General features: G+C 41.1%; 1 protein-coding gene across 1 annotated transcript; it reads left to right on the top strand.

The window, feature by feature from the left end:
- Positions 1–617: 617 nt before the first annotated feature.
- kcnf1b (potassium voltage-gated channel, subfamily F, member 1b) lies at positions 618–3,319 on the top strand. Its single transcript, XM_022216707.2, has one exon. It carries the CDS (start codon positions 770–772, stop codon positions 2,087–2,089), a length of 1,320 nt encoding a protein of 439 aa, XP_022072399.1. The 5' UTR covers positions 618–769; the 3' UTR covers positions 2,090–3,319.
- Positions 3,320–19,420: the final 16,101 nt, after the last annotated feature.

Raw genomic sequence — 19,420 nt, 5'->3', positions numbered from 1 at the left:
AGAAAATGTAGTAAAGTAAAAAAAAAATAATAGTATTTTCAATAGACCTAAAATATCACAATATATAAATACTCCAGTGCAACAAGTCCAAGTTACAGAAATATATTCAGCTACATTCCATCAGTTAATGCTATACAGCACATGGTCACCAGAGAGTGCACTGTCCCCAGTTTCACTGCATTTATCTTAGTTCTAATTGATGTTTGATGTCTGAAGATTTTATTTGAATTTTAGGAAAGAATCAGTTCCAGTAACTGATTGAAGAAAGCACACTGCCATATTTTCATTTGAGTTGAACAATGAGGTTGTAACTATTGTGTAAAATTAGATACAGTCTGTCTGCTATAGGCAAGTTGTAATTAAATGTGTTCTTTTAATTAGTGATTGAACGATCCTCACAACCAAACAGATGCACTGCATCACAGTGGTGCTTGACATGAAGAGAAATGTCTTCAGTCTGTGTGTGTGTGTGTGTGTGTGTGTGTGTGTGTGTGTGTGTGTGTGTGTGTGTGTGTGTGTGTGTGTGTGTGTGTGTGTGTGAGAGAGAGAGAGAGAGAGAGAGAGAGAGAGAGAGAGAGAGAGAGAGAGAGAAAGGGGGGGTGTTAGGAAGTGTGAGGGAAAGCTGGGTGCTCAAGCAGTGCCATTTAGTGCACGAAACTGTCTGGAGACGAAACATTTTACGCACCAAAATAATGGGCTTTAATTCTGGTTAGTGTTCTTCACTTGAACATTTTTGGATAGAATTTTATCCTTTCAAACCTTTAATAAAATGTGGACAATTCCGAAGCCCAAATACAGAGGTGATTTGTGCGCCGAGGGGGAGATTGCTGTGAACATTGGAGGAGTGAGAGTGGTGCTTTTCGGGGACGTTTTGAACCGCTACCCGGAGAGCAGACTGGCGGAGCTGGTGAACTGCTCAACTCAGAATTCTGAACTGATCTCGTCTCTTTGTGATGACTTTGATCCCGGCAGAAAAGAATTTTACTTTGACCGAGATCCTGATGCATTCAAGTGCATAATCGACGTTTACTACTTTGATGAAATCCACATCAAACGTGGCATCTGCCCCATCTGTTTCATCAAGGAGATGGAGTTCTGGAAAATAGACCAAAGTGTTTTAGATGAGTGCTGTAAAAGTTACCTCAGCGAGAAAGAGGAAGAGTTGAAAGAAATTGCAAGCAAAGTGAAAGTCATTCTGGAGGATCTGGAGGTGGATCAGTGCATTACGCGCACCCAGCGGTGCCAGAGGTTCCTGTGGAAGCTGATGGAAAAGCCGGATTCCTCCCTGCCGGCGCGCATCATTGCCATCGCATCCTTCCTCTCCATCCTGGTCTCGGCGGTGGTGATGTGTGTGGGAACCATCCCGGAGCTCCAGGTGACGGACGCCGAGGGGAAACTGGTGGAGCATCCGACCCTGGAGGCGATCGAGACCGCCTGCATGTTGTGGTTCACCACGGAGTTCTTACTGCGTCTCGCCTCATCTCCGAACAAGCTGCACTTTGCGCTCTCCATCATGAACATCATAGACTTCATGGCCATCATGCCTTTCTATGTAGTCCTGTCTCTTACCTACCTCGGCACCACATCCATGATGGAACTGACCAACGTGCAACAGGCTGTCCAGGCGCTCCGCATCTTGCGCATCGCGCGTATTTTTAAGCTGGCCCGCCACTCCTCCGGACTGCAGACTCTGACCTACGCGCTGAAGAGGAGCCTCAAAGAGCTGGGACTGCTCCTCATGTATATGGGCGTCGGGATCTTCGTGTTCTCAGCACTAGGCTACACCATGGAGCAAAGTCACCCGGAGACACTTTTCAGGAGCATCCCGCAGTCTTTCTGGTGGGCCATCATCACCATGACCACGGTGGGCTATGGAGACATCTATCCCAAAACCACCCTCGGAAAATGCAACGCAGCCGTGAGCTTCCTGTGCGGGGTCATAGCCATCGCTTTGCCCATCCATCCCATCATTAATAACTTTGTTATCTTCTACAATAAGCAGAAAGTGCTGGAGACTGCAGCAAAGCACGAAGTGGAGCTGATGGAGCTGAAGTCTGGCAGGGAGGCGCGCAGGAAAAGTAGTGATTAAGAGAAGAAATCAGTTTGAACATGTGAAGACTTTTCTCACAAAAGATGATTTAATAACTGAAGTAAACTAGACTAAAGTTAAAAACACAGGCTACAGCGAAATATTGTATATATTTCAATGTAACTGCATTCAAGACCCCTCCATAAGACTTTGGAAGGACCTGCTGAGGCTGTGGGAGGTCTGCACACAGTGATGCCTGTACATAGCGCCGTAATGCAGCTGCTGTCTTTGCTCTGCTGTTGTTGTCATTCTGCAACATGTGATGTACTGCTTCTACCTGTGATCCAGTTTTCACGTCCACTCTGTTATTGTTAAGACAATTGTAGAATTAAACTTTGTGCATGAAAGAACCTTTCCACATGTGCAGAAAGAACCATAACATCACCTTCAGTCTAAGTAAAGGTCAATCAAAAACTTTCAGTGTCAATAAAATGTGGTAAAAATGCAACAATTCTTTGCAAAAATTTATTTGAAGTGAATAAGAGACTTTGGCAACACACGTTAGAGTGATTAACAGGAACGTTATTCTTTGTGTTTTCATGTTGTAGAGACAAAATAATAACATTAAGATTGAATCATATTACCCTCAGGGTTGGGATATTGTGGGATATTTGTAACATTGTGGATTATGCTCACTTACATTGGAAATTCATTCGAAGCAAATACTTTCAATCTACAGGTATTGAAAGAGGAATGATTGCAGCAAACAAAAACATTTTGATGGGCATATTAATGCCTGACTCCTGCCTAACGACAGAAGCTTTGCTTTAATGTCACAATCTGACATATATTTCTTTGATAGCATATGTGCTGCATAAGGACCTTGAGCCACAGTGTGGAGGATTTCTGTTATTTTAAGAAATATCTCTTGCTGGAAAATTAACTAAGCTAAATTATGCATGACTAATAATGAGTCATCAGATGCATCATCCAGAAAACAGGTGTGTGACTAAAAAATTCATCCCCTGAAGCAGAATACTCCAAAGGTGCTTGCAGAGGAATATTTCATGTGAAGACAGCTATCAAAATTGACTCATTGATGTCACCGGCCTGTAATAATTGAATGTGTGCAATGTGGTAATTCCTGTGAGACAGACAGTGGAAGTTTGACTAGAAATCAAGCTTTAAAGGACACAAGAACAAGTGCTTTCATCATGTGCTCCTTCATTCTTGTAAAAAATGTGCTTGTTTGAGAAGCTTAATAAACTCCAGGATGGCATTAACCTCAAATGACTGCTGAAGAGTCGCTGACGATGCTGTATCCTTTCATCCACTGCTCCCCTGATGTGAACAGATATCCTGTTGCAGTACAGGTGTCTGCAGAACCTGACTTTATGTCACTGTATGAGATGAACAGTTCAGAAAAGTCAAGGGTGAGTATTTGCTTGTGTGAGTGTGTTACACTGTGGATGCATGAATGTGTTTACCCAGTCAAATTTGGGGAACAACAAACAGAATTCATCCATCTGCTATCTATACACCGCTTAATCCTGATCAGGGTCACAGGGTGCTGGAGTCTATCCCAGCTGAGTTAGAGTGAAGGCAGGGGACACCCTGGACAGGTCAGAGGTCTACATATAGAGACAAATAATCACACTCACATTCACACCTACAAACAATTTAGAGTTATCATTTAACCTGAGCTTGTTTTTAGTCAGAGTATCCTGAGAAAGCCCACACATGCACAGGGAGAACATGCAAGAAACATCCCAGGAAGGCGGGAACGTGAACCGGGGCTCTTCTAGCTGCAAAACGGAAGTACTTACGGGCTGCTACCTGTAGCTGCCTGTAACCCCTGAAGCTCCAGGCTGTTTTCTAGCATTTAGAGTCAGTCAGAGCTCAACCACCTGTGGGCTTGATGTTAAAGAGAAACTAAGGAGAGTTTAAGAATGAACTGTGTCGTAATTAGAGTTAAATAAAAAACATACAATTTACATTTTACGTTTGCTAAACAGGTGCTACTGTTAAGGATTCATTTTCGTCTTTAAATTGTGTGTGTTGGTAGAAACTGACCGAACTGTGCAGCTTTTTCATGCATTATAAAACTAAAATTCACTGACTGACACGACAGCTGGTTGTTTTAAAATGCCATCATTGACCTATAGGACATAGAAACTGTGGCTTTTTTCTTCAGTAGCACAACTTACACCACTTCTTAGGTACAATTTTGCAATTTTTCTCTCCAACTGCGACTTAATCCAGTTTATTTTCATTGTTTTATAGATTCAACTAAGGTTTTTCTACAAGCAAAACATATAATTTTGTACTAACTATACAGAAAATGGAGGCAGTTACTTGAGTTTCTTTATTTCCAGGAAGAAAGAAAATCTCCATTTAAACCCCAACAACTTAATAGGTACCAGATAACCAAAACTCTAAAATAATAATACAGATAATGCAGAGTGTAAATAACAGCCACAGCCTTATAGCAATAAGTCATTAAAAACTGATGTTATTAAACTATTTCTAAAAATTCTCAGCTGCCACCAATGCCACATATAATGCCACAGAAAAGCATCCCAACAGATGCTCCAGCCTTTTTAGTTACAGTAAAACCAGGTGGCCCCTTCACTGTAAGGGTCACGCTTGACAACCTTCTAAATATAGTGGCAGGTTGTGTTTTATAGACAGGGAACTCCAGGCTGGAAAGAGTTAAGACTGGGTTTAAGGTTCGAGCACTATGTTTGTTCAATGGCATTACAGAGTCCTACATTCTTATGACTTTTTCTGGAAACACAACCTGGAAACAAGAATGTAAACAAAGACTGGCATCAAAAGCTGTGTGTATGATACCGGTTCTGTCTCAGAAAAGCCTAGAAAAAGAAAGAGAAAATAACAGTATGGTCTGTCTGTCCTTTAGCCTGTGATTCATCCGCCATATCTGTTCACACAGATTTATGTGGAAGCAGCAGAGCGCTGTGCTCCTATTGGTCAACATCACTGATGTGCTCTGGCTGGTGTCTTATGAGGCGAGAGAAGGAAAAAACACATTCTTCTATTTTTGTGGGAAGGTTCAAGTGGGTCGGGCTGCTATCAGGATGATGTTGTTCCATCTGAACCTGGCTTAAGTCTCCAGGACATAAATGGAATGTTCATTGAGGTGACAGAAATTGTGCGTGTCGTCTGAGTGGCATCCCTACAGGATGACATGGCGTTCATTTTAAGGCAAGCAAAAAGAATGAATACTGATGGGTGACGAAATAAAGGAAAACCAACAAAAAATGTTTCGGGAAGGTGTTGGGCGATCATGTGAACCCAAAACAGCTTCAATGCACCTCGGAAATGATTCTACACATCATCCATCCATCCATCCATCCATCCATCCATCCATCCATCCATCCATCCATCCATCCATCAGAATGAGATCCCAGGAAGGCCAGGAGGCGAACCAGGATCTTTTAGCTGTGTAGCCCAAAGTCAACCAGTACACTTTTCAAAGTATTATGCTGAGAACAGACAACTTTTTCAACTCATATTTGATCAGACGGTAACAAGTAGCAACATTAGAATGCAACATTGCAGGTCCTGCCTTGAAGGACGTAAATATTTAAAGGTCAGATTCCATCTTTTCCTTATTTTTCATAACATTTCTTGTCAAGATTTTTCAGGACTTGTCACTCAAGGTATGTACTTTCAGTTTTCATACAGAGGTAGTTTTAATTGTTTGTGGCGAGGTCCACCATTTCTGTGGTCGCTAATGTCACCAGAAAGCAGGCAACGTCCAGTCAACGAGTACAGAAATTTTAACTGACTAGAACTTGAAGAAAAAGTACAAAAGTGCTTTGGAGGCCGTTGTGACTGACATGTTATGATATACGCCACATTATAACCTCCCATCTAATCCTGTGTTTCCTTTGGGCCTCCAATCTAGGTCTGACTTGTTGAAACGTGGACACTGAACCTCTAGAAGTGACCTGTGATGTCTGGCACTGGGACCTGAGGCATTTTAAATTAGGTTAACACCTTGCAAACTCCACACAAAAAGATCCTGAGACGGTCAGTACATGAACCAGGTATCTTCTTGCTGCAAGGCGAAAGTGCTTAGCACCAAGCCACTGGATTCTACAACTCATTTTTAGGTGTTTCAACCATTTAGCCATGAATTTTGGCTAACTCTTCTGACTTCTTTGCTCACTTTATAGCTCCATGCACTCTAATTTGCAACTCAGCCTTCAAATTATGTGGCTTTTTTAATTAGCCAAGTTACCATGGTTTTGATAAGTGCATGTCTGGCTGTAAACTGCTGCATAAGAATATCAAGCTGTCATTTAACACAGCCATTCCACATCAAGGTAACCAGGGGCTCCCACTTCAAATATTTGTTTTGATCATTTTCTATCTGTTGAACAGAGTGATAAAGGAGAAAATAGAAATTCAAGGAAAAACCAACACAGACAGTATTCCCTCATTTGGTGTTTTGATGGAGGTGGTTTAGTGCACTCTAAAGTGGAAAAGTGGGTTCTCTTTATGTCAGCGTTGGCTCGATGGGCCTTGACTAATTTTCGAAAGTTCCATTTTTCAGCTGCTTTCATTTTTAATTGTATAAAAGCCTACAGAAGCTGCATCCAGCGGTTTATTGTTTCTGCAAACAGACTTCTCGTACAGCGCAGGAAAGATGGCAGTAACTGCTTGATTGGTCAGACAAAGTTTCCACGACTACGAGTGGATCCGCGGTATGCACAGGCATGGGTCAGTGTTCTCTGTAATCTAAGTGCATTGTTGATCCTGTGAGTGATGCGTCTGAGAACACATCTATCTGTCTGTGTCTTCATATGCTGCCGTATAACTTTCTGTGCTTATCTGTGCTTGCACATCGTGTTTGACACGATCCAAAGCAGTGGTCTGTGAGAAAATGCCATCCCCAGAGGGAAAACACTTCAAAGTAAGGTTACTTACACCCACACACACTCCACACTGAAAAACGCACCACCCCACCCGCCATTCCTCCCTGTCTCCTTCTCCCTCCTTCATCCTGCCTCCACCTCCTCATCCTCCGTCTCAGATGATGATCTGTCAGCTTCACTGACTGAGAGAACGGTCAGGCGCAGCGATATGTAAAGCTTTACTGCTGTCATATTTTGAGAGAGGCAAAACTCTACTGCCTCAGTTTTTCATAAATGTGCACTTCGGAGGTAAAAATGGAAGGAATAAATATTTGACTGCTCATCAACATTCAAGTAGGAAATGTGTGTGTGAGGGTGAAGGGAAATTGAGATAATTTAGCTGACACTGACTTCAACCAAATATAGCACTTCATATGTTATGCATCAGCAACCATTACAGATGAGTCAGTCTCACTCCTACTGTACTGAGAGGACACACACAGGTAGAAACTCTGAGCTGCTGACCGGAGTCTGTTGTGACCTTTGATAGTTTAAAGGACAAACTGATCTCAAGTCAAACTGTGCAGCTGTGGTAGATCATACATGTTAGAAAAGTAGTTATTTTTGTGGCTCTCCTGCCGTGTTTGATCAATGACAGCTTGTACACAAACACATCAGAGACACACACACCTGTCGATACCTGACTTCCCCCTGTGAGCTTTGATGCTTCACAGGAGAGGTCTCCCACGATCAATAGACCCACAGTGCACATGAGTGTGTGTGTGTGTGTGTGTGTGTAAGAGGATTTGATGGTAAATAGCTGATAATTGGTCATTCTAATTGGTTCCCACTGGTGATAGTAAAGTAATAGTGCAGTCATATGGACCAGCAGGTTTGGGTTTAGGTAGCTGAAGTTTCCCACACTCTTTTCTTTTTGCATTTTTTTTCAGATAGACTAAACATTAATGCAGCAGCACTGCAGCAAAATATGTCTCAAGTGGCAACTAGAGCTCAGATAAAAACTAAAATCTGAACACGCATCCTCAGCCTCAGCGGTTTTTGCTCCTGATAAAAAAAAACCAGAATATTTTAAACAAGCCTTTTTTAAAGCAGTGTTTTCAAATACAGAATGGAATGTTCACACAAACTTGAAAACAACAGAGAAGATGTGCAACTCATAATTAGTTTTTGATTATTATTTCCCTGATCAATCAATCAATCAATCAATCAATCAATCAATCAATCAATCAATCATTTAGTCCTTCAAGCATCAGAAAAGCAATTCATCTAAATGAATCAACAAAATGCTTCCACTCTGAAACTCATCAACAAACCAGATAAGACTCTGTGCTGGTGTTTATGGGAGTGCTCTGACAGAAGCCTGGATGGTGTGCTTCTGGTTCAGGTTTTTGAACATTCTTCTTTTATTCCTAAAATTCTTAAAAAGAAAAGTCAAGACAACTCTGCACAGCTGATCAGAAATCAAGATGCTGTCCTGTTGATGGGATATGAATGACCGGGTTCCTCTTGTTCCAGCAGAACAGAATAAGAAACTTATGGGTGGGAACATGCATCAAAATGCAAAAAGCACCTGTCTACTCTGATCTCCTCCTTACGTGAACTTTATGGCTCTAGCAGACTTCCTCCTTTGTACCTCATAATTACTCCAGGTAGGCTTTGTCACACATGTTGTTTAGGTGGCCTGAACAACAATCAGTAAGGTAGCTGAAGGACGAAGTGAAGTTTTTAGATATTGTCAGATTAACAACCTAAAGACTCCATCTTCTGTTATGTTGATTTGAGAAGCGCTTCCAAGCATTACTTATAGAAAAATAAAAGCACTGAGAGAATGCAGTGCTCCACCAAGGCTGCTCATTCCCCCATATGGCATTGTGAGGAACGCAGAATTTGTTTATTTGTTACTGATGATCAGAAGCAACATAGAATGTGGTCATTTAAAATAGATGTACCTACAAACAAAATGACCTTGCGCTGAGCCCAGGCATGTTATGCATGTGTACATTATGTATGGATACCGAATCATGTGACCTAAATATGTAGCGGGCAGTGGGAATTGATGGGACTCAGGAACACCCCCACAATTTAATCAATTGTTCCTCGTATCAATTCTGACTGATAAGTCCCAATAAGTCTGCGACGGTGGATTTACAGTAAGATCGCAATCATGTGATCATCAGCAGTCAGCTGATGTAGTGTTCACTTCTTGTCATAGTTACAGTGACACCATGTCACTACCTCACAATGATACAGAAATCTCTAACAAATCCATGGATCCAGACTATAAGCCAAATTCAAAATCTAATTACTTGGTCCTTGTGTCATTTCTGACCTTCCCTGACAATTTCATCTAAACCTGTTTGTCCATTTTTGAGTAATGTTACTAACAGACAGACAGACAGACGGTCAAACGTACGCCAATCGCCACATAACTCCACATTAATTGGGGGAGTAATTAGCGATAGATGACTATTATATTCAGATTCAGACATGAGGTTGAGTACTTAGTTGCTGTTGCATTGAGTTGTGTAACAGCTTAGAACTGCTGATTTACTAAGAAACAGACCACAACACTTCTTGTGTTTGGATATAGACAAAAAATGTATTGTGGGAATATATCGCACACCAACTTTACTGGAGCAAAATCTTTGTCAGCATCACTCCCTGAGAATGAAAGTTTAGCCCACATGTACACACGTGGACAAAATTGTTGGTACCCCTCAGTTAAAGAAGGAAAAACCCACAATTCTCACTGAAATCACTTGAAACTCACAAAAGTAACAATAAATAAAAATTTATTGAAAATTAAATAATCAAAATCAGCCATCACTTTTGAATTGTTGATTAACATAATTATTTAAAAAAAAACAAACTAATGAAATAGGGCTGGACAAAAATGATGGTACCCATAACTTAATATTTTGTTGCACAACCTTTTGAGGCAATCACTGCAATTAAACGATTTCTGTATTTGTCAATGAGCGTTCTGCAGCTGTCAACAGGTATTTTGGCCCACTCCTCATGAGCAAACAGCTCCAGTTGTCTCAGGTTTGATGGGTGTCTTCTCCAAATGGCATGTTTCAGCTCCTTCCACATATGTTCAATGGGATTCAGATCTGGGCTCATAGAAGGCCACTTTAGAATAGTCCAACGCTTTTCTCTCAGCCATTCTTGGGTGTTTTTGGCTGTGTGTTTTGGATCGTTGTCCTGTTGGAAGACCCATGACCTGCGACTGAGACCAAGCTTTCTGACACTCGGCAGCACATTTCTCTCCAGAATGCCTTGATAGTCTTCAGATTTCATCGTACCTTGCACACTTTCAAGACACCCTGTGCCAGATGCAGCAAAGCAGCCCCAAAACATTACTGAGCCTCCTCCATGTTTCACCGTAGGGACAGTGTTCTTTTCTTCGTATGCTTGGTTTTTGAGTCTATGAACATAGAGTTGATGTGCCTTACCAAAAAGCTCCAGTTTGGTCTCATCTGTCCAAAGGACATTCTCCCAGAAGCTTTGTGGCTTGTCAACATGCATTTTTGCAAATTCCAGTCTCGCTTTTTTATGAGTTTTTTTCAGCAGTGGTGTCCTCCTTGGTCGTCTCCCATGAAGTCCACTTTGGCTCAAACAACGACGAATGGTGCGATCTGACACTGATGTACCTTGGCCTTGGAGTTCACCTTTAATTTCTTTGGAGGTTGCTCTGGGCTCTTTGGATACAATTCCAACGATCCGTCTCTTCAATTTGTCATCAATTTTCCTCTTGCGGCCACGTCCAGGGAGGTTGGCTGCTGTCCCGTGGGTCTTGAACTTCTGAATAATATGAGCCACTGTTGTCACAGGAACTTCAAGCTGTTTAGAGATGGTCTTATAGCCTTTACCTTTAAGATGTTTGTCTATCATTTTTTTTCGGATGTCCTGGGACAATTCTCTCCTTCGCTTTCTGTTGTCCATGTTCAGTGTGGTACACACCTTTTCACCAAACAGCAGGGTGACTACTTGTCTCCCTTTAAATAGGCAGACTGACTGATTATGAGTTTGGAAACACCTGTGATGTCAATTAAATGACACACCTGAGTTAATCATGTCACTCTGGTCAAATAGTTTTCAATCTTTTATAGAGGTACCATCATTTTTGTCCAGGCCTGTTTCATTAGTTTGTTTTTTTAAATAATTATGTTAATCAACAATTCAAAAGTAATGGCTGTTTTTGATTATTTAATTTTCAATAAATTTTTATTTATTGTTACTTTTGTGAGTTTCAAGTGATTTCAGTGAGAGTTGTGGGTTTTTCCTTCTTTAACTGAGGGGTACCAACAATTTTGTCCACGTGTGTATTGGGGGATGCAAGCGACTTCATGCTTTTCAGTGTCTAAATATTTTGAATTATAATTACTGTAAGCCCCACAGCTAAAGAAGTGGCCCTTTGTGCTGTGAAATGATTAAATAAGTGTGGCCTAATTAGGAAGTATGTTTGTAGTTGCGGCTCTGCAAACAGTACTGAAACAGAGCGGATTAAATTGATAGACAGACGAAACAAGTCGCTTAGTTTGGCTTCTTACTTTTTAAGGTTGTAAACTTTCAGGCTCAATTTAATTTTTCCTCACTTAAGCAACCCACAGAGAGAGGAAGGTCAGATTGTGGGGAATACTTCTAAAAGCAAATAAGAAATCGTTTGCTCATGGCATACTATAAAAAAAAGTTGTTTTTATGGTAAAATGCAGGCAGCTGTGGTTGCTAGAACACTACTGTAAAATTACAGTACAGCATTTTCTTCATTTACAGTAAACAAATGTATTGATACTGTTGATTTTACTGTTAAAAATATGTTTCATTAAATATTTTACCATAAAAAATAAGTTTTAACCTTAACATTTTTACTTGAAAATTTCAGTGAAATAACTAAATAAAATAAAGTTTGTGCCATGACATATGAAGGATTTTTTTAATTGACAATTAACAGTTTAAGTTATAAACTACTAATTTATTTTGTAAAAAAAATCTCAGAAATTACTGCAAATATTAAGGTCCAGGTAAAAATCTCCCATAAAAATTACAGTATATCAATTTCTACACGTATCTGTAATGAGTGCTAATGCTGGTGATTTTATGATTTATAATGGTCTTTTATTCCATATTTTACTGTGTATTCTGTGTCATTCATTCTGTAAACTTAATACACAAAGCATGAATAAATATTGTAAAATTACTTTGTGTACCAAAACATCCACAGAAAATATCCGTCTTAAAGCTTCAAAGAAATAAATTCTTTATTTGAAATTTGTGAGGTTGCAAAAACTCTAGTATTTGAAGTTTTACACTTTACAAAATATCAACGACTGAGAAGAGCATCATGTAAGAAAAGTTTACTTTGACGCTGTTTCAATTTCAAAACCACTGTGGTAAGCTGAACACACTTTTTAGTTAGAAACTGTTGTAGACAATTTGCCAAGAAATCTTTACACTTAATTTGAACATTGAAGAGCATTTTTTGGTACAAATCTAACCACAAAACATTTTTGTTTACCTTAAGAGCTTGCACTGTGGTACTGTGTGTTTTTCATATGTTCCATGATATCTTCCTAGTGTACGACTCACTGTTGTCTTTTGGCTCTGAAGCTCTTCCTGCTTACATTAAAAGAACTCTACAGCTGTGAGAAGCGTGTTTTCTTTCCAAATGTCTTTTTGGTTTTAAGCTTTCATGTGTAAACACTGTGAATATTTCAAAATGTTTCTGGCTTTACGCGTATATCCAGATGAAAGTCAAGCTGATATTTCTGAAGCTTGCTGAGACGTCAGAGTTCTGTTAGAAGCAGCGCCTTGATGCTGATGCTGCACAGTTGATGTTGTCAGACTTTCAAGTGGTCCACTTTGAGAAACCTCATGTCGGTTTAACCAGAGCTGCTAGAGTTAGCAAGGTACCAGCACAAAAAGACCAAAATAAAAGCGTTTTTGTTTGTCTTTACGTGTGTGTAATGTACGTGCACATTTCAAGTCTCACAAACACACTCGATAAGATTTAAGCAAATTTTCTACCTGTTACAATTGTACTTCTTTCCACAATCATCTGGCCATCCCCAGAAATTACCTTGCGACCTCCTTGGGGGATGGGACCCTTAGGTTGAGAACCACTGATGAAACAACGATTAGCATGATTGGCCAGCGGGGCAGCCCAGCTCACCAATCATCACTCCTACTTGCAAACATTACCTTTGTTCTCCTTACTATCATGGTCCCTGACAGAGGCCACTAATGGAACTGAGTAATATTATTGCTTTTTCTGCTGAGGGCACTTTGGGCACATTCACCAGTTTACAAGAAAGACTGTATGTGTAAATACACAGAAGTGTTACAGCTGGTATTTATGTCTTTTTTAATGGCTGGATGCAAATGTAGAGTGTGTTCAGCCATAAATCTGCAGGTGCTACCACCAGAATAAATGAGAAACAACCAATAACACAGATTAGTGAATTAGCCTCACTGTCACTGTCGGTCCACACTACATGTGCTCTCTCCTACCCAATGAACACATTAGTTGTGCTATTAATTCCTAATGAAATGCTTTTGGTTAAATCCTCCAGCACCTTATTTATGATACAGCTGTTTAAATCCAAATGTCTCTTTCTTACTACATGCCTGCAGTGTTTCTCCGTGCATATCCTGTCACAAAATCTAGGAATCTGGACCCGAGCAGCGAGCCACACAACCAGAGTTGGGTGGAATAAAACAGTTTTTTTATTGCTGGGTGAACGAGTTGTGGAGACAGGTGAGTTCCTGATAGCCGGCGGCAGACGAAGGAGGGGAGCCGGTGGGGAGACAGACGCAGGGGAAGCGGAGCCGGGAGTCCAGGGGAGAAAGACGGGAGCCGAATGACTTACAGATGAGTTCCAAGGGGACTGGGCAGGAGAGAACCCGGACAGCTGGAATCTGGGCCGAGCAGAAACATAGAGATGTTAGAACCTCCAATTTTGCAACGTACCTTTGAGTTGGCTAGAATGTACTGACAGGTAGTCAAGTTCAACGATCAGGCAGGGTGTGGAAGGTTCAGCCGGTCTTTATTGCAGCAGGTGTGATCATGGCAAAGAGTTTCAGCTGTCCGGGTCTCATGGTGAAGCTAATCACCTGAGTGGTAGCAGCTGTGAGGCCATACTCCACTCAGGTGAAGCACTGAGGAGGAGGAGCAGAGAGAGAGGGAGAGGAGAGCAAGAGGAGAGAAGGAGGGAGACACAGGAGAATAAAAGAGGGCGAGAAAAGGAGGGAGACAGATAGGATATTTGGGATGCCAGGTAGGAATAGGGTGAGGAGAGGATCCTGACAGATCCAGATGTTGTTGCTCCCTGGCTGTTGTACTCTGCAGATTTCCTTACCTGCACTCAGAACATTAGAACTCCATTTAGAAATATATAACGCTGTCAATTCTTTTTCAAAGGAGGCAGTAACAGAACAAAACTACCACAACATATAGAACTATTTTGACTTTCACACAGAGTTTTGCTGTGTTTGGATTATATGAGAAGACAGCCCGGTCTCACGGGGATTCGTGAAACTGTCACGTCAGTTTTTGTTTCGGTTTCGTGCGCACCAACACGATGTCGTCATGTTTATCGTGCCACTCACCACGAGCGAAACCCGCTGTGGTAATCACATCTGAAAGTGGTTTATACCGGTGGATTCATGACGATTTAAGCTGTCCATTGGCGTTTGCGGCCACCGCTTCGGCCGCCGGACATTCTTTAAATTCCTATGCAAATTCGGCGGATTCATGACGATTTAAGCTGTCCATCGGCGTTTGTGGCCGCCAGACATCCGGCCACAGCAGCGGCCGCGGCGGTGGCCGCAAACGCCAATGGACAGCTTAAATCGTCATGAATCCGCCGGTATAAACCACTTTCAGATGTGATCCGGCCGCTATGTGCGGCGGCCGCAATGGCGGCCGCAATGGCGGCCGCGGCGGCGGCCGCAAACGCCGATGGACAGCTTAGATCGTCATGAATCCGCCGAATTTGCATAGGAATTTAAAGAATGGCCGGCGGCCGAAGCGGCGGCCGCAATGGCGGCCGCAAACGCCGATGGACAGCTTAGATCGTCATGAATCCGCCGGTATAAACCACTTTCAGATGTGATTACCACAGCGGGTTTCGCTCGTGGTGAGCGGCACGAAAAACATGACGACATCGTGTTGGTGCGCACGAAACCGAAACAAAAACTGACGTGACAGTTTCACGAATCCCCGTGAGACCGTGTTGGAGAAGAAGAAAAAAATTGCACATGAAGCTTGAGCAATGGCACCATGAGTGGTTGGTGTCATTTTTGAGCGGACTTGCAGACAAAAAGAAAAAGAAAAAAAAAGAACAACATATAGAACTATTTTGACTTTCACACAGAGTTTTGCTGTGTTTGGATTATATGAGAAGAAACAACACACGTGGTAGTTGGATGTCTATACCAGTTAGCTCAAACGCAAGTTTCCGTCAGAATAATTAAACACTGATCTAATGAATGAAAAATACATCCACCCATACATTATCTATACACAGCTAAATTGTTCATTAGGCCCTCTGGGGGTCTGGAGTCTATCCCAGCTGACTTATGGTGAAGGCAGGGGATCCTAGACCGGTCACCAGTCTATCATGGGGCTACATATAGAAACAAACAGTCACACTCACATTCACACTTATGGACTGTTGAAGAAATTTCACTCTTAGTCCTTCGAAGTTTGCTGTAGTATGGTGTTTTTTGGTATTCTGGTATACAGCGGGCTCACGGACACAGAGCATGAATCTGTGAAGGTAAGCTGACTCAGAACATTTGCAAAGTACACATTTTATAGGAATGGTCAGAGAGTAGGGTGGTGGGACATATGTAAACACAAGGATGAATAGTGGTTACTTTGTGTATGGTTGCCAATAAGTAACAGAGGGTAATACAACAAAGAACAAAAGGTGGTTGAATCAAGAAGTCTGGCAAACAGATGTAAATAGCAAAAGTGGGGCAACAAAAGGTAAGAGAGAGGTCTAACAGACAGCAATAAATGACAAAAGATAAAAGAAATGTAGATAATGGTGGGAAACAGGGCCGGACTGGGAAAGAAATTCAGGCTGGGAGATTTCCAATCAGTCAGGCCACTTCCGCCACCGCAAGGGTTGTGTCACGTGGGATAATGCACCAAAATTTTGTTTTTTTTCCTTCCAAAAATATGCCTTTTACAGTTATGTTATAGCAATTACAACACTACTAAACAGACAGTAAGTCTATTAAACACAACCATAACGACAGCTCCATACAGTCCAGTACTTTTCTCTTCTGTAATCTCTTCACTACTCTCACCAATTTTTCCAAAGTTGTCCTTTTCCTATTATTTATATAACGTGTGGAATTAAAAAAATATATATATTATTTTGTCAGCAAATCATTTAGATGTCAGCTGGTCATAGCTAATAGTATATGCAAACACCAATGTTCATTTTATAACTGAAAATTGTAAGTCAACTGCCTATCCTACCTGAAGAGGGGGTCTCAAACGTTTTCAGGCTTCCTGCAACCCACCTGACACCTGTGGAGCTTATTTGGGCCAGACTCACCATATTTTGTGCATTAAAATTAGCATTACATTTCCATCACCATGTAAGAACAAAGGTGTGATAATTATTTGATTCATTTCTCTACAAATATTGTTTAATGGTCATCAATATTGCACTAAGTATTTATCAGTTTTCAAAAACACTGCAATAATGATCCAATGAAGCAGACAAGGTGGATCAAAATCACACAAACTTTAGTGAGATCAGGCCCCCTGCTGTGATCCAAATAAATACGTTCAGCAGGTGGCACATTTCAGCTAAACATGGCTAAACTAAAAGAATTGGAACATGTGTGTTATTTTATAACACTTTGACCCTTCCTCCTCGAGCAACCTTATTTTCTTCTCCATCTCAATCTCATGTCCACCTTTTCTCTTCGTCTTTTCTCGTTTTTTGCCGCCAGTTTTCTCAGGGTGCTCCATAATCTTCGCTCCTTCCACTCACTCTCATATCACCGCTCTGCAGTGCATGCTTTTCCGTTCTCGCTATGAAGGGGCGGGACATAAAGCAACTAACCAATCATGCCACGTTTCTTCTAAAAAAAATGTCACTTTGACCAATCCCTATCCTTCTGATTTAGAGTTCAGAGCACTTGCTTTGTGTGAGTGACAGGAGGGTGGGCGTGTACTCTGTAAGGCTTCTAGCGCTGCTGTCTCTGGCCTGTCTGCCAAAAAGCCGATCAATTCTTTTCATTGGCCTGCCAGTCCGTGGCTGGCCTGTCCAGGCAGGCCAATAAGGAGGCAGGCCACCGGGAAAAGTCCCGCCTCTCCCGATTGCCAGTCCGGGCCTGGTGGGAAATGGAATGAAGGAGTGATGTGATACGAGAAAGTATCTGTAGCAAAAGGTGTGTGCTCTTCTCCTCATCAGGAAATTAACCTCAGCATGTTTTTGGATTGTGGGAGGAAAGAAACCAGAGGAAACCCACACATGCACAGAGAGAACATGTAAACTCCATGCAGAAAGATCCCAGGCCACCACACAAACCGGAGATCTTTTGCATGCCTGTGAAAAATATAGCTCTCTGTTATTAACTTTGTACATGGAAAACAAGCTCATCACAAACCAAAGAAACTTATTTAAGGTTTTTTTGAATTTCACCGAGCTGGCTGTGTTGTTCACAAAAATGAATGCAAGACAGCCAAATCTCACATCTGAAGTCCCAGACATTCTCACCAGTGTGCAAACATTCAATACTCCTGGCTGGGGCTTTCTGTTTTCCATTTTTGTGTACACACAAGTCCAGTCTTCAGATTATGTGACTTGTACACGTGTCCCTATATATTACATCTTACAGGAGACAAAACTGTCTCGTTGCAAAAATTCAAAATGCCACAAATGTCTATCCAGGTAGCATATCCTCCGTAGCATCTGCCAGTCAAGTTCACTGCACTCAACACAAACCTTATATCCTTTTCTTTAATGAACATTATAGCGTCACATCCCTGTCTGCTCTTAATTCTCTCTCTAAAAAAAAGCACAACTAATTTCCCTTGCCAGCAGTGGCCCTCTGTTGTCATGGCTCCAGTCTTTAAATAACAGTATCGCTCTCATTATTCTGCCTCAACGAAGCCTTTTGCGTTTAGACTGGACTCCCACATTGAATGCACTCTGCAGTTCATTGTAATGATTTAATAGAGCAACACCGAGTTGTTGTTTTTTCCATCTAATGCACGTCAGAAGAATGAATCATTGCAGATATTTTCGGGTATTGCTGAGTTGGACGTGAAAATAGGAAAGGAGTTGCATTACTTGAAATCTGATCAAGTCCACGCGTAATAAGAGTCCATCCACTTGGTCATATATCAGCAATACACTGAGGAAGACTGCAATCTGAAGAATATTGTGTTTCAATGGGACTCAAAGTGTCATCTGTTATTTTAATTGCAGGTTTAGTGCATTGCTTAGCTGTTCAATAAGTGACCACGGTATTTAGGTATGGTGTGTGGTGGAGTTCTCCTCTGCTTTGTATGTAAACATGCCTCTATTATATATTATGATCCCTTTGAAAACATGGAATACAAATTTATTGGCTTTACAGATCTGTTAAAGTGGTTTTGTCTATCAAGGTAACGCTTCTAACAGCTTCATTAAGGCGTGACAGGAAATGAATGAAGACAGTTAGGTCTGTGCTCAAATCTGACACCTGATGCAGGAGAGAACGTTTAAAAAGTAACGGCATGATGGAAGAAGAGCATTTTCTCTCAGGCTCGATCACAAATGGATATTAAAACCTATTCTGACATCGTTACCATAATTAATGACCACTGCAAAGGTGATGACACTCACTCCCTCATGAGTCCTCATTGCTTTCATTTATCATTATGAGGTAATAAGACATCAAGCTGGGACTAATAATCCATGCAGGTGACATGGATGAAAGTTTCAGATAAGGAGGCAGCTGGGGTGTTTATGACTGTGGTTGTACAAGAGTGTTTTCTCTTATTTTGTTTTGGTCACACTTCAAGGTGACAAACTAAATTTAGAGAGTGAACATATCTGAAGAGTCTCCTTAACAATCCAGCGACACTTAATTGAGACTAACAGTTTTGTTCTATGTTATTGGAATATTACTAGATCCAGCCAAATAATAGTGACAGTATGATTTTTATACAGTCTAACAGTGAGGTATATGAATATGCAAACATGTAAACTTACACACGTGGACAAAATTGTTGGTACCCCTCAGTTAAAGAAGGAAAAACCCACAATTCTCACTGAAATCACTTGAAACTCACAAAAGTAACAATAAATAAAAATTTATTGAAAATTAAATAATCAAAAACAGCCATTACTTTTGAATTGTTGATTAACATAATTATTTAAAAAAACAAACTAATGAAACAGGCCTGGACAAAAATGATGGTACCTCTATAAAAGATTGAAAACTATTTGACCAGAGTGACATGATTAACTCA

The sequence above is a fragment of the Acanthochromis polyacanthus genome, chromosome 1 (genome assembly GCF_021347895.1).
Source record: "Acanthochromis polyacanthus isolate Apoly-LR-REF ecotype Palm Island chromosome 1, KAUST_Apoly_ChrSc, whole genome shotgun sequence".
In the NCBI taxonomy this organism is placed as follows: Eukaryota; Metazoa; Chordata; class Actinopteri; family Pomacentridae; genus Acanthochromis; species Acanthochromis polyacanthus.
The sequence above is the reverse complement of the archived record's forward strand: the minus strand, read 5'-3'. Positions and strand labels throughout refer to the sequence as shown.

Excerpts from the sequence above, each read along its gene's own strand:
- kcnf1b (XM_022216707.2), top strand. The coding sequence starts at position 770 with ATGTGGACAATTCCGAAGCCCAAATACAGAGGTGATTTGTGCGCCGAG.